This window comes from Oncorhynchus mykiss, chromosome 10 (assembly GCF_057628025.1).
Source record: "Oncorhynchus mykiss isolate SJ-2025 chromosome 10, ASM5762802v1, whole genome shotgun sequence".
NCBI lineage: Eukaryota > Metazoa > Chordata > Actinopteri > Salmoniformes > Salmonidae > Oncorhynchus > Oncorhynchus mykiss.
In genome coordinates this window covers 32,866,467-32,881,833 of record NC_143031.1, presented here as the reverse complement: position 1 = coordinate 32,881,833, position 15,367 = coordinate 32,866,467, and the positions used below count along the sequence as shown (strand labels likewise).

The 15,367-nt window shown below is 45.6% G+C and overlaps 1 protein-coding gene across 1 annotated transcript in view; it reads right to left on the bottom strand.

Moving 5' to 3' along the window:
- Positions 1–15,367, bottom strand: part of LOC110533664 (UV radiation resistance-associated gene protein) — a 138,579-nt gene that overhangs the window by 100,542 nt on the left and 22,670 nt on the right. The window contains exons 7-8 of the mRNA XM_021618097.3: positions 11,003–11,108; positions 4,800–4,926 (exon numbers count right to left, since the gene is read on the bottom strand). Of these exons, the coding sequence (XP_021473772.3) occupies positions 4,800–4,926; positions 11,003–11,108 (233 nt within the window). The remainder of the gene's footprint in view (positions 1–4,799; positions 4,927–11,002; positions 11,109–15,367) is intronic.

The following is a 15,367-nucleotide window of genomic DNA, read 5'->3' as shown; positions in this document are numbered from 1 at the left end:
AACGCTGAGCTGTAGTCAAAGGGCAGTGTGGAGTGCAATAGAGATTGCATCATCTGTGGATCTGTTGGGGCATTACACAAATTGGAGTTGGGTCTAGGGTTTCTGGGATGATGGTGTTGATGTGAGCCATAACAGTCCTTTCAAAGCACTTTATAGCTACAGACATGAGTGCTACGGGTCGGTAGTCATTTAGGCAGGTTACCTCTGTGTTCTTGGGAACAGGGACTATAGTGGTCTGCTTGAAACATTTAGGTATTACAGACTCTGTCAAGGAGAGGTTGAAAATGTCAGTGAAGACCAGTTGGTCAGCGCATGCTTGGAGTACACATCCTGGTAATCCGTCTGGCCCTGCAGCCTTGTGGATGTTGACCTGTTTAAAGGTCTTACATCGGCTACGGAAAGCATGATCACACAGTCATCCGTAATAGCTGGTGCTCTCATGCATGCTTCAGTGTTGCTTGCCTTGAAGTGCACGTAAATCATTCAGCTCATCTGGTCGGCTCGTTTAACTGGACAGCTCGCGGCTGGGCTTCCCTTTGTAGTCCGTAATAGTTTGCAAGCCCTACCAAATCTGGCGAGTGTCAGAGCCGGTGCAGTAGAATTCAATCTTAATCCTGTATTGACGCTTTGCCTGGTTGATGGTTCATCTGAGGGCATAGTGGGATTTCTTATAAGCGCCCGGATTAGTTTCCCGCTCCTTGAAAGCGGCAGCTCTAGCCTTTAGCTCGATGCAGATGTTGCCTGTAATCCATGGCTTCTGGTTGGGATATGTACATACCGTCACAGTGGGGATGACGTAGTCGATGTACTTATTGATGAAGCCGGTGACTGAGGTGGTATACTCCTTAATGCCATCAGATGAATCCTGGAACATATTTCAGTCTGTGCTAGTAAAACAGTCCAGTAGGTTAACATCTGCGTCATGAGACCACTTCCGTATTGAGCAAGTCACTGGTACTTCCTGCCTTAGGTTCTGCTTGTAAGCAAGAATCAGGAGGATAGAATTATTGTCAGATTTTCCAAATGGAGGGTGAGGGAGAGCTTTGTATGCGTTTCTGTGTGTAGAGTAAAGGTGGTCTAGAGTTTTTTCCTCTGGTTGCACATGAAACACATACTGGTAGAAATTGTTGGTCTGATGCCTTCTCCATTAAACACTGGTAACTTCACACTGCTACTTTGATCAGGAAAAAAAAACATTTCCTCCCCACACACAGCACATAAAACAGCTACACATGAATAATGATGGCAGGATTTGTTTTACTTTTGTAAATAAACATTTAGTCAAATAAAGAGAAGCATAAATACAAACCCCAACTCCCTCCCAACCATCCCATGTACACCACTGTTGACAGGCTGAACGCAGCATAGATAGAGTGGCTCCAATACACACAACTTCAAACCCAGTTGGTTCAAATGACCCGCTCTTCCACTTCATGCTACATGTCAAAGTTGTTATGCCCAGACAGAAACACCAAAGCGGGGTGGCAGGGAGGATATGGGGGGGGGGGGGGGGGTACATGGAGGATGAGCGAAGGGGAGGTTCAGAGGCCAGGGATAAATCTTCATCAGATTAAGAATGATAAGAATTACTGTCTGGAATGGAACAGAATAGCCAGCCCTTTTGGTTTAAGCAAAGACTTGAAAACAGCTTTCTAAAGGCCTACTTCACCTGCATAGGCCCTTAGCTTGCCCTGGCTTTTATGGAACCACGACTACTACCCCTCCACCCCAGTCTCCTAGGCATCAAGCCTCTGCTGCCAAACTAAAACAAATGGAGACTGTGTAAAAACGTGTGTGTGTGGAGGGCTACCCTGTGGTGCTGTTTGGCTACGTCACACAGCTTTAGAGATGTTGATCTTTCACCACTCTCCAATGTTGTTGTGTTCGCCCTTCAGAGACAAAATAATAATATCCGCCTTCACTACCTCTATGTCACGGGTGGAAAAACACCCACACACCCTACAATAAAGAGCTACCTCTTTCCATCTCAGTAAAGAGTAGAGAGGGAGAGAGAGGGGGGAGAGAGTAAGAGAGAGTTGGAGGGAGAGAGAGCAAAGGAAATGTGGAGGAAGAAGGGGATAAAATCATGAAGCAAGGACAGGGTGTGTTACTGTGTAACGATGGAGGACGTGACTGTTGTGGCCCATGTTGGTACAAGACAGGATGTCTGCCCTTCAATAAGCCCTCCTTTTCCACAGCCCTGCTACACTCTCTCCATCCTTCTCTCCTCTGCCCTGATGAAAGGCCTGGAGAACATCTTGAGTTTTCAACACAAAGCGATCCAGCAGACCGGCCTTGTCGTCATCAAACCCCTTCAAGTCTCTCACACACACAATGTTAAGTGTAGAGAGAAAAAAAAGGCTGAAAGAGATTGAAAGAGAGGGCGAGAAAAATAACAAGAGAAAGAGATGTCTCTCAAGTTGCTCCTACTGGCTCTTATAGGCCCCCTCCAGTCCAGTAATACCACTCTATCACTCATTAGTAGAAATGTCAGTCACAGTCGCCCTCTCTCGCCCTCAATAATTCAACATGGTCACTGTGCAGCTGAGGGAGCTGGTGACTGTGGGTATACTGTTGATAGGTTTAGTGGGGGACCAGAGAGCTGAGCTAAGTCCAGTGATAGATACCCCCCCACATCTCTCGCCACTTTATAAATCATGACTCTTAACTCTGGGTAACTAACTCCGCCACTGACGTTTATTGGCCTACAGTCGCCTCTGTGCCGCGGCAGAGAGGGAAAATAACTACTGTTAATAACCACGATAAATACTTTTTACCACCCTAATTTATAACAGCTGCTCAAGGTGGTAGAGGGGAAAATTAGGTGAGAGGAAATTGTGACCCCTCTGAGCCCGTTCAGTCTAAAGGACGAAAGAAAGATGTTGAAAAGCAGAGAAGTAGGAGTTAAAATAATAATAATTGGGACAGCATGATTAAGCAGAGGACTGTGGGGGTTAAGGTTAAAATAATGCTCAGTTTTCTCTGGGCTTTGTCTCTGCAAAGAATTACAGCTCTGCTCAGTCCTCTTACACACACAGGGATGCATGCAGTCCACCATCATAGCAAATCAGCAGCCATTGGACAGCCTGTTAACTTACCCTGGTGCTCTCCCGTATGCTGTATCTTCACACAGTCATAGTGGCCAAGCACGGCGCACTCACTCACTCACGCATGCACAGTGTCTACCAGCTTCATAGCATTCATCACATACCTGTGGCAATATTACACAAGACTCATGAAACCCCCAACCCATCACTACCCTCACACACACACACCACCCCAGTACTGTACATTTGTGTTTTACCCCCATTTGTAGACAGTAAAGGGGATCGTCAGAAAAACAGTCATTTCACAGAAATGACTGAGGATTGGAAACAGACAGTGCAGATGTGATTCCGACACAGTTTCAGAAAAGCTCAATATAATGTAGCCTAGTGGGTAGCATGGGGTGGACAGAGACTGGAGCTAATGACAAGGCTCTCTGGTCCTAGTAGTTTACTGAGGTGAGTCAAATGATGGTGTTACCATGGAAACCATACATATCTATCCTGCTCTTATCTACTACCAGGTACTTTTCCTTGTTCGTTTAAATAAGCACCTGTCCTCTCTTCACAAAGGACATTCTCTATTTGTGGCCAGGATTTCCCTCCAGCAGTGGTCTGAGTGGTGACAGAGGATTAAGGTCCATTCATCAGGACAGGGACACAAAGAGAACCTTTCCTTGACCCCTCCTTGTAGTGTGTGTGCGTTCGTCCATGCATGTTGGTTGGCTTACTGTGTGTGAGCCTGGATGTTAAGAACACAGTGTGTGCAGGGATGATGTGCTGCAGTGCAGACGGCCAGCCAATCATTAACAGAAGTCATCTTAGGGAGAATTAAGCTAGCCCCTTGGCCAAACACAGAGCTTGGATCCCTCAGAGCCTTAGTCCACCCAAGTCCTCTCAGAACCCACCCTTCCCTGATGTTAAACAAATACAAAAACAGACTGTTCAGAGAAAACAGAAGAGGTAGAAGGAGGGACCTGGAGAGAGGGGGTCAGAGAGTCAGAGAATGATACATTTGCACGTGTACAGTATATGTATATATGCGTGTCTGATTGTGTGAGTGCATGAACCTGTCTGTGCGTGTCCATCATGGTATGGTGGTGTGGATATGAACTCTGCTTGGTGTTTTATTTCCCTGTGGCCATACCAGATATGCAGCAGTAAACTGGCCTATAAAACAAACCCACCCATCCCAGACATGATACAACCTGCAGTTATTCAACCCATATAATTGGCTGAATGACACCATAAAAGGCAAAGGATTTACTTTACCGGCCCTGGTAGGACAACTTGGCTGCCCGGCAAAGACATTTCTCTGTCCGAAAGTGTCACACGGCCAGGGAAAACAGTCACCGTGAAGGAGTGACTCAGAGCCTCCAGACGTTCAACAGTGAAAGAGGTTTCCTGTATGTGAGGTGCTGTAGTGTACTCTACTGTAAATGTTTGGAGTGGAATATGCAGTAAAATACAGTAGAGCACACCAAGAATAGCTGTTGGCTGACCCAAAGTGTACCTGTCTGTGGGTTGCGTTCCAAATGGCCACATGTTTCCTTTGTATTGAACTACTTTTGGCCAAAAGTAGTGTGAGCTATATAGGGAATAGGGTGCTGTTTAGAACGCACCCTGTGTAAAGCACGTATTAGGAATACAATCCCATGTGAACCCCCAGTTCCACAATGTACGCAATTTAAAATTGTGGCCTTGTGGAAATGCCTGTCTATTGTGTCTTAAGGTGCAACTCCAAATGCCATTTACCTTTCTTCTGAAGCACTGCTCTCTCCTTCTGCCGCAGGTCTGTCTCCCGGCCCAGCGCTTTCCTCTGTCTCTCCAGCTCACTGCGTAGCGTTCCCAGGCGCAGCTGCATACACTCCCGCTCCTTCTTCTGCAAACAGAGGCGGGTATGGAGAGAGAGAGAAACATTTGAAAAGAAAGAGATAGAAAAGAGACGAAAGATCAAGGAAGAGAAAAAGGATAAACAGAAAGAGACAGAATACATAGCGATTCACCACAGCAAGTGCTTTTAATTGTCCCCGCCTACCACCATACCCCCATTAGGTCCTGTAGAACAAACCATGTAATCTAGGGCCAATCACGTAACGAACTCATTCAATACGCCTCTACTAACCCAAAAGACACGGGTAATCCTGGATGAGCGAAGACAAGTGGGGCCCACAGAGAATGACAGAGGACTCTAGTGGCCAAAATAATATATTTGCATGGGCAGCGCCATTGAGGGCTTCCACCATTTTAATTTAGTCAACTGAGTGGGACTTGCAACTTCATTGGCTGATCCCTCCCTCCCTCAAACAAATTATTTCAAAACAACCCCTAAAACAGCCTCCACGAGAGAAATCGGAGATCCTCATGAGAAATTCCACGGTAACGGAATTACACTTACACTACGATTTTTCATTTCAAAATGTATGCCAAACAAAAACCATTGATTTCAAACCATACAACTCTATGCACAATGACTACTTTTAACTATTTACACAGTAAATACAAATATTTTGTTAACATTTATTGGAAAAACTGTGCAGATACAGTTTGGTAATAGAATTACGGTAAAATCTCCCTCATGCAGAGGGCAAAAGTGAGATAAGGTCACTGTCAAGCGAGAGAAACAATACCACACTAACTGGTGTGAAGGACCAGGATGTTATGCAGCAAAATGGTATCTGATAGAAGTTGTGGACAAGAGCAGGATGCACTTGCGTTTGTGGAGGTAGGAATCCGTGCCGATGGGTTAGGCTGAGTGTGCTTTGTGAAGGGTTCCTTCTGGGACGGACATTGTGGCTGAACCCTCACTAAGGCCTGCAGCAAAGCTGACTGCAGTCAGGAGAGAAGAGGCTGGGCCCTTAGCTGCCACATCCTGACTAGAACTTCCTCACTTCTGCCCTTTATTCTTACATTGAAGGCTGTATGTTAAGAAAGGCTTGGGCTTTATCAGAGCTGAGTCAAAGTCTAGGAGGAGAGGAAGATAAGAGACCACCAACATCACCTATTCACTCATGTCAGCTGCAGACTAACCAACAGACTTGTCCTGATGGGAGCTTCATTTCTAGTAAGGTTATCACAATACTAGTATCGCGATACTACGATAGCAGATTTTCCATGGCAAAAAAATAAAAACACAAATTAGACTAAACTCTATGGTCTTATAAAAACCTACTTCATGTAAAATTATGGGTGCTATAGCTTGCCAAATAAACAAATGTGACAACATAATGCTGTTTGTTTCTAAAAAAAACAACTACATCTGCTTCAGGCTTTGTTTCCTTGCCACGATGCATCCAAGTATAGAGATACTGGTATCGTGACGAACCAAATTTCTGGCGTTTTCTCTTACACTGCAGAGTGTTTTTGTAAAGACAGGCTTTGTCTTTAGCAGGGCTTTAGCAAGACTGGAGTCAGAAAGTCTGAAGAGGAAGAGGGAGCATCCTCTTAGCACTCCTTTCATTTGACAGCTTCAGACTATCCAACATCCTTGTCTTCCTAACTTCACCTTCTTGGTGGGGAGGGGAGCATTGAGTTACAGTTAGGCATCGTATGACAGTCCTAACCATCCAAGGCCATTCCAGGTAGAAGATAACCCCTTCTCTTCCCTGGTCGGTAGACAGCTGGCTGTAGATTGATCATGTCTGAGGGAGGAACTGCAGGGCACAGGGGTGACGGAGGGGGCAGGGCCAGTGAAACACAAGACAATGATTACATCTGAGTGGACAGACAGACTGAATCCTGCTGTGAATGAATGGGTAGCCCTATAGCCCCATGAGGGTAATAAACACAGCCTGACGTTCCAGTCTATCACCATATCAAACACTGCAGACTGTCAGAGCAGTAAGAGTGAAGCTGAGCTGTGTGTTTGTGTGTGTTTCCAGATGGCTTCCAAATGGTCTCGATTGGAGGGAAGGAAGGGGCATATGAGAAATTATCATGAGACACAAACTATTGTGGAGGTGACGTGATAAATGTGGTACCATCTCAGAAATTGTACAGTACACCATAAGTATCCTAGCAGGCTTTTGGTGTTGGGAGGAGGTGGTTCAGGGTCATACACACACAGTGCTGGCATCAACACCAGATGACTCTCCCTCCTAACACCGAGTGTCGGGTGACATCTAGCTCACCACATGCTCCATGGCCTGGGTAGACCTGGATAGAGCTCTCAGTATGCAGGTCATTAGTCAACATGTCCAGCCACCACAGGGTGTCTCCATCAGCCCCTAACATCTCACTCTATCTGGGGTTCATTTAAGACCCTTTTGGGAGGACCCCTCCAGCCCTGGATGTACTACCCCAAATGAAGAACAGCGCTTGCTCCTTCGCTGGGCACATAGGTGGGGAAGATAAGAGGAGAGAGAGAGAGGGATGGATGGATGGATGGATAGAGGGATTTTTATTTTATTTTATTTAACTAGGCAAGTCAGTTAAAATTCTTATTTACGATGACGGCCTACCAAAAGGCCTCCTGTGGGGACGGGGGCTGGGATAAAAAATATGTTTAAAAAAAGGACAACAACAACATAAAGGAGAGACCGAAGACAACCACATAGCATGGCAGCAACACATGACAACAACATGGTAGCAGCACAAAACATGGTACAAACATTATTGGGCACAGACAACAGCACAAAGGGCAAGAAGGTAGAGACAACAATACATCACGCAAAGCAGCCACATCTGTCAGTAAATATGTCCATGGTTGAGTCTTTGAATGAAGAGATTGAGATAACTGTCCAGTTTGAGTGTTTGTTGCAGCTTGTTCCAGTCACTAGCTGCAGCGAACTGAAAAGACGAGCAACCCAGGGATGTGTGAGCTTTGGGGACCTTTAACAGAATGTGACTGGCAGAGTGGGTGTTGTATGTGGAGGATGAGGGCTGCAGTAGGTATATCAGATAGGGGGGAGTGAGGCCTAACAGTGTTTTATAAATAAACAACAAGCAGTGGGTCTTGCGACAGGTATACAGCGAATAGCGCTCATCCTCCTCCATCTCAAACCCCCTTCGATTCCTCTGATCGGTATCATAATCCACCACCAAGGTGCCTGAGCAGCTCTCTCCTTTCCCAGTCTGGCTGCTTGATATGATGGTCCCAATCAGTCCTGCATTCTTCCATCCTCCGACTCACCAAAAATTAACCTTAGAGAGCACCTTTATTTTGCCAGTTGTCTAGAGCAGCATGTGGTATCAACACACACAAACACAGACAGACACAGAGACGGCGATCGCAGCCAGGATCAGAGTAAACGCTGATAGGCCTCTTATCGAGGTCTTATGAGGCTTTTGTAGGAAAAGAGCGGGTGTCAGTCCCTCAGACAGGCCAGATAAAACCTCCATCTCCCTGAGTGTCACAGCCCATATGTAGTGCAGGAATACTGCAGCTCGCGTGTTAACCACGAACCACCGCCCTCCTGTGGTCCAGAGTTGACAGGTAGGGTGTGGCCAATGTGTGTGTGTTGTATGTAGTCTGTGTGTGCATGTGAATATGCGCCTGTGTGTGTGTGTGTGTGTGTGTGTGTGTGTGTGTGTTGTATGTAGTCTGTGTGCATGCGAATACGTGACTGTGTGTGTGCATGCACGCGTGTGTGTTTGCGTGAGTGTGTGTGTGTGTGCGTGTGCGTAAATGCGCACCTACCTGTGTGTGTGTGTGTGTGCATGGTGTGTGTGCTTTCATTCGTGCATGCATGTCCTACAGCCTGTTTGAAGGGCCCCAGGACATCAAAGACTCTGTCGGTCAGCTGAGTCAACAGCGACAGAGGAATAACCTGGCCGTAACCCTGGAGATCAATGGCAGAGTGTGGGTGAGAGGGTGAAAGGGCCACGGTGGGCCGTGGTGGTGGCCTCACCTCTGCACTCTTTGATCCCACACAGACAAGAGAAGGCGTGGGCAGACTGAGGGAGAGAGGGATACTAACAGAGAGAATTCACACAGAGAGGGAGACCCAGTGTAAGACACACACAATGCTCCCCTCTTTTGAAACCACTAACTCAATAAAATGATATTAAAAGGAGCGGTCTAAGCTACAGTACACAGAGAGAGCAGCGGGGGCTGAGCTGATCTGAAGGAGGTATAACATGATTTATTAGCTGAGGTGAACTCTGAAAAGCCTTGGAATGTTTCATTGAGGTGAAGTACCAGCCACAAGCCTGTTTCAATAGGAGAGTTGTGCTCTGTGTGTGTGTGGGCCTTCATCATCGGACTGCCTGAGGGTGCTGGTAAGTAGTCAGACTAATTCAACGGTAAAGAACACAACATTTAGATATCAAAAGGCTGAGAGACAGATAGAGGGTGACAGATGTCTGAGGTGTTGAGGTGAACAACAAGAAGAGACTGTTGGAGCAGTCTCCTCAGACTGCCGCCACACTCCTACAGATATGGTGTCCTTGTTTTGGCAGTCGCTGACGGTCACTCAATGAGCCCTGTCAGATAACAATTTTTAGATCGGTAAGTTAGTCCAGCCAGTTCCCTAAAATTGAAGTAATACTGACTGGGCACGCAGGGCATGTGCCCAGGGGCACTGACCTCCAGGTGCCCCCCATTGATTTTGTTAGTCACTCTCACTCAGATATCATATTAACATGGCATAAGTCATGGACAAATATGTGAAATTACAGGAAATAAGCTTTAAAAACGGCACATTTTTTCTCTGTGCCCATGGCAAAATTGCAACATGTTCTCTTCACCCAATAGCAAAATTGCAGGAAATGTACTTTCAAACGTAACATTTTGTCTCCATTGCCAAGACTGGGGCCCAGTAAAAGGTTTTGCCACGACGTGGAGTGGCCTAGCCTGACGACTCACACTCAATTCTTCCGCTGCTCTGTCGGTCGCAACATACTTCAGTCTGAAACCGCCATCACTGAAGTCGTTTGTGGGGCATGAGGGGCGTTGTACAAAACAAAGTCATTAGCGAATGGATTGTCTCTAACCAAAACTATGTGTGTACTGGGTCTGGTACAACCCATCGGTTTCTGGAACAATCAGACGGTCCTGAATGTGTTCGCATTCGGTGAAGGGTCGGGGAGGTACTCAGATCCAGACTCATAGTGGATAGGAAACTAACCTCGTAACATTTGGTGGTAGAATTTGGTGGTAGCAAGGAGTCTGGGTAGCCAGGCAAGGGGAGGCCCAATAAACAAATCTCTTTTAGGGCCCCCAAAAGGCTGGGGCCGGCCCTGGCTACTGGTTGAATGCATTTAGTTAAGAGAGTTATGTAGTTTAACTGCACAAATAGATTGATTGCAAAAATCAGTTGACTGCATGTATGGGTATGGATGTGGGTACGCAGACACATGAGCCACTACAGCCCCCCCATGAAGAGTTCAGATTTCTTGTGGCCTCCACCCAACTCAAAGTTGCCCATCCCTGCTTTAAAAGAAAGCTGTGGAGGAGGGGGGCAGGGGGGGTAAATCCTATCTGCACAAATCTGCTTTTAACGTAATAGTGTAGCATATACCTTGAGCACCAAAACATGGAGGTGTCAAGAGCCTCAGGGCTTTTATAACAGGAGCTTGTGAAGTGTGCACTTACAATAAACACAACATTCAAAACCTAGGATTACCGCTCCATTTTCACAGCAGTGTGGCTGCAAATTCCAAAAATGTTAAATATGCTTGCTTTCTATTAGTTTTGATTTGACTCAAGGATAAAGACGAGGTTGGAGACAAATCGTGGGTGTCTTGTTAAAAAGCCCCCCTGCAATAGAGGGTTAGAGGTGGTCGTTTTGGCTGAATACAGGAGTAGCTGCTGATCTGGTTCAGCACAATTATCTTAAATACAATTTAAATAAGTATATTTCAGTTCTCATAGCCAGAGGTCTCATCTAACTAACTGACTATTGTAGTTAGCACATAAACACGTGATACTGGCACGACGTAGATAATGGGTTTGCAAGAGAATGAGTTGCAGATGAGAAGAGATCAGTGGAAGATCTGTATTTTGCTGGCTGACTCACACGCTTGGTGCAGGCCGTTGTCGTCCTCAGTTTCTCCTCAATATCCTTGCCGATCTTCTGCACGGTCACCTGGGTCTGCTTGATGGCTCTCTGGGCCGTGTGGAGCCTGGAAAGTACAGGGAGGAACAACATCAGGATAGGAGCTTAGGCTCTTCACCTCAGGAACTCAATAGACATGTACTGTATAATAGAGGATGCTTGAATGTGATGCTGACAGATTTATATCAGTAGGCTAAATAAATAAACACACAAGAACAGAGGGCGGACACTCCGGACAGTGTAATGTCAGCCATCTTGTTAGCATGTTTATTCGCTGTGCTATTTGTTAATGTTAGTTAGGTTTGTTTGGAGGGCAGAGGGAGGAGGTATGAGTTATGATGGACCACATGGGGTTCTTAACTCTGTGGCGATGATTTCTTTCCCTCATTGTTTCACTTCCTGATTTACCGGGGTTTAATCTACATTGTTGTGCCGTGTTGTCTCCAAATGTCTCAAAGTTAATGAAGGTTCCAAAGGAACAAAGGACAAAGCGGTTATTGAGAACATTGAAAGAACAAAGTTCATTAAAATGAGTCTTCAGATGTATTCCTACAGACTCAGGGGACGTATCAAGTTCTTAAATACCCATTAACCACAAATAACCCACCAGTATTTTAGTCACTATTATTTTCTAATATAGCTAACCACGATTTAAGGATCAAATGTTGCCCTATGGACCTGAAAGTATTAAAGTCAGACCACTGAGAGAAACCTCAACGGACCATTTAATAAAACACTCACCACAAACACGGAAGACTTTCCCAAAACCTTTGGATACTAACGCCATTCATTCATTCATTGTCCTCTCTGGAGAGATAGGGAGGGAACAATAACAACAATACCAAAAGACAAGCCAGAACTTTATTGCAGCTATCAATCACAGACTTGATCAACTCTCCAAGTATGGTTTCAACAGCTCCAGGCCTCATGGGGAGTGAGGGAGACCAAGCTGCTCCCCACAACACAGCAGCCCCAGCGACATGGTTTAAGAGGAACAGACAACCATCACACCAGGCTGAGATCTGAGGGTCCTTCTCACACACACAAGAGGAAGGCAGCCATTAGCAATAATATTGTCAGAGACTCGAAACCATCCTGGTTTTGTCTAATTTACAGACACGCTCAATAGGAGATAAGTGTTAGATGTGGCAGTGTGGCCGGCAGTTCCAGATTCAGTCCCTCTCATCTACAGTATGAATGACTCTACCGTCTGGTCTGGGGTCTGGTCTCCTGATGGAGATGTGCTTTTCATTTCTCGTTAGTAAAATTCTCCTTCACCATGTTCCCTCAATGGGACCACTTCAGCCCCCATTCCCCAACCCACCATTTTTCCAGCCACATCATTCCACCTCTGTCAGGAGTGGGCTGTTCCATACTCCTCATATCTCCATCCCCCCAATCGCTGCTAGTCAATCCCTAGGAGAAACCTTAGTACACGCTGCCTGACCTGGCCTGTGTTTGCAGCACTTCTTAACCCAGATAATGTTAAGGCAGATTCCTGACCCAAACCACTACGAGTAGTCTTCTGTCAATCAAGGCACCAAAACCCCTGCCAAAACATACAGTGCATTTTCACAGCTTGTAGCCTCAGATTGCAGAGTTCTCCTGGCTTTGGGCTGAATCAGTGGACTTGGTGGAAGCCACAAAGAGTCTTAAGGGGCCAGGACTGTGAATAATCCCATAGTGGTGCCAAAATGCTCCGTGATCTTTCATACTCCACTTCTGGGGTCTTTTAAATTGTCATTAGGGAACAAGTAAACTGAGGGTTGGTGGTATCCCCTTCCTCTAGTATGTATAACTTAAATGGGAATATTCAGCCACATCTTCGGTCTAAAATGTATCTATAGCCTACTATGTTTCTTTCTTAGAATTCCTCAATCATCCTCTCATTCATCAACACCTCACTTCGGAGCACAAATCTGAGAAGAAGACTTTTGGTCTTCCCGGTTTACCACAATTTCAAAATTGTGACTACAGACTTCTTTCTTCTGTACGCGACTGTAACCAAATACAGTGGGGCAAAAATGTATTTAGTCAGCCACCAATTGTGCAAGTTCTCCCACTTAAAAAGATGAGAGGCCTGTAATTTTCATCATAGGTACACTTCAACTATGACAGATAAAATTAGAAAAATTCCAGAAAATCACATTGTAGGATTTTTAATGAATTTATTTGCAAATTATGGTGGAAAATAAGTATTTGGTCACCTACAAACAAGCAAGATTTCTGGCTCTCACAGACCTGTAACTTCTTCTTTAAGAAGTTCCTCTGGAAATGGAAGACATACAAGACCACTGATAATCTCCCTCGATCTGGGGCTCCATGCAAGATCTCACCCCGTGGGGTCAAAATGATCACAATAACGGTGAGCAAAAATCCCAGAACCACACGGGGGGACCTAGTGAATGACCTGCAGAGAGCTGGGACCAAAGTAACAAAGCCTACCATCAGTAAAACACTACGCCGCCAGGGACTCAAATCCTGCAGTGCCAGACGTGTCCCCCTGCTTAAGCCAGTACATGTCTAGGCCTGTCTGAAGTTTGCTAGAGAGCATTTGGATGATCCAGAAGAAGATTGGGAGAATGTCATATGGTCAGATGAAACCAAAATATAACTTTTTGGTAAAAACTCAACTCGTCGCGTGTGGAGGACAAAGAATGCTGAGTTGCATCCAAAGAATACCATACCTACTGTGAAGCATGCCCCAAAACATCACTGCTCTAGAGGAGATCTGCATGGAGAAAACATTTGACCTCTGTCATTGCCAACAAAGGATATAACAAAGTATTGAGATAAACTTTTGTTATTGACCAAATAATTATTTTCCACCATAATTTGCAAATAAATTCATAAAAAATCCTACAATGTGATTTTCTGGAATTTCTCATTTTGTCTGTCATAGCTGAAGTGTACCTATGATGAAAATTACAGGCCTCATCTTTTTAAGTGGGAGAACTTGCACAATTGGTGGCTGACTAAATACTTTTTTGCCCCACTGTAGGTCCAAACATGTCTCTCTCTCAGGTTACATTAAGTAGGGTGGCGTGGAGCTACAGCCCTTTCAGATACACATCCCTCTTTACTCATGTTTCCCATATCTGTTGCTTTCTTTAGTCCATTTTCTCAAATTAGGTAATTGGCTAAATCAGTGAGGCTAAAAACTCCATTCCTCCATCCATACTGAACAAGGCAGCTAGTTGTCTGCCAATAAGTCACCTAGGCTACATACATCATAGGACTTTTGGGGGTGGAGGGGTGTTACACAGGTGCAGCGCATACCCACTGGTTGAGCTTGAATGTGGTCCATGTGAGAGCAGCAGCTCTGGGTATTAATCCATGGACTACATATGGATGAGTGAAAACGCAACTTCGGCTACCCTCTTATGATGCAACTACCACTTGTGGTTGGAGTTCGTAGTGGTTGCAGTGGGGAAAGTGGCTATGGTTGCAGAGTGAGAACGGGGCCTGTGGTCATGAAAGTGGGAGGATTTTAGTAACTTTATGGGACAGTCTATAAAACGCTTAGGTATGCAGTCCCTCAGAGCCTTCCTGGAACTGCCTCCTTTAGTGGGTTTAGTGCCTGACCCTCCATAGGCTCGGTTTAAAACTAATCCAGCTCGCAGAGATATTTCCACAAATCTATGGTGCCTCCAGCTACTTCCATGTTTTTTTTTTTTTTATTAAAGTCAAATCAAATTTATTTATTATAGCCCTTCGTACATCAGCTGATATCTCAAAGTGCTGTACAGAAACCCAGCCTAAAACCCCAAACAGCAAGCAATGCAGGTGTAGAAGCACCTGCATTAAAGCTATTCCTCAGACACCTCAGGATATTACTGTGTGTGGTAGGAGGATGGAGCCCAGACCAACATTCATCACTCCTGTATCTTCAGTATGTGGGGTCAGACATAACTCCTAATGATGTCACACTAAGAAAGGAGGAAACTCTACTACAACCATTCACTTTCCTTTCATTTTTTTCTTTCTTCCTTTCAACCTGCTTGGGAAGATAGCGATAGCCGTTGGTGATTGTCCTTGGAACCGTCAGGGCAAAGCCGTTTTGACAGCTTTATCGGTCTGAGGTGATTGTGATGGAAGAATCTTATATAGCACTTCCCTAGGTGAGTGCTGTTATCTTCCCAGCCCTTAACGCATGTCTGCACCCTTATCAGCTCAACCAGTCTGGGGATAGGAGGGCCTGCCCATCATATCACATCAGGCCCTACATGGGCCCCTGGATCACAAGGTGTGAGGGGGTGGACCAGTCCCAGGCCCCTATGCCCTCACTGGGGCAGTGCAACCACCAGGCTGGCACCCACCCCTCCG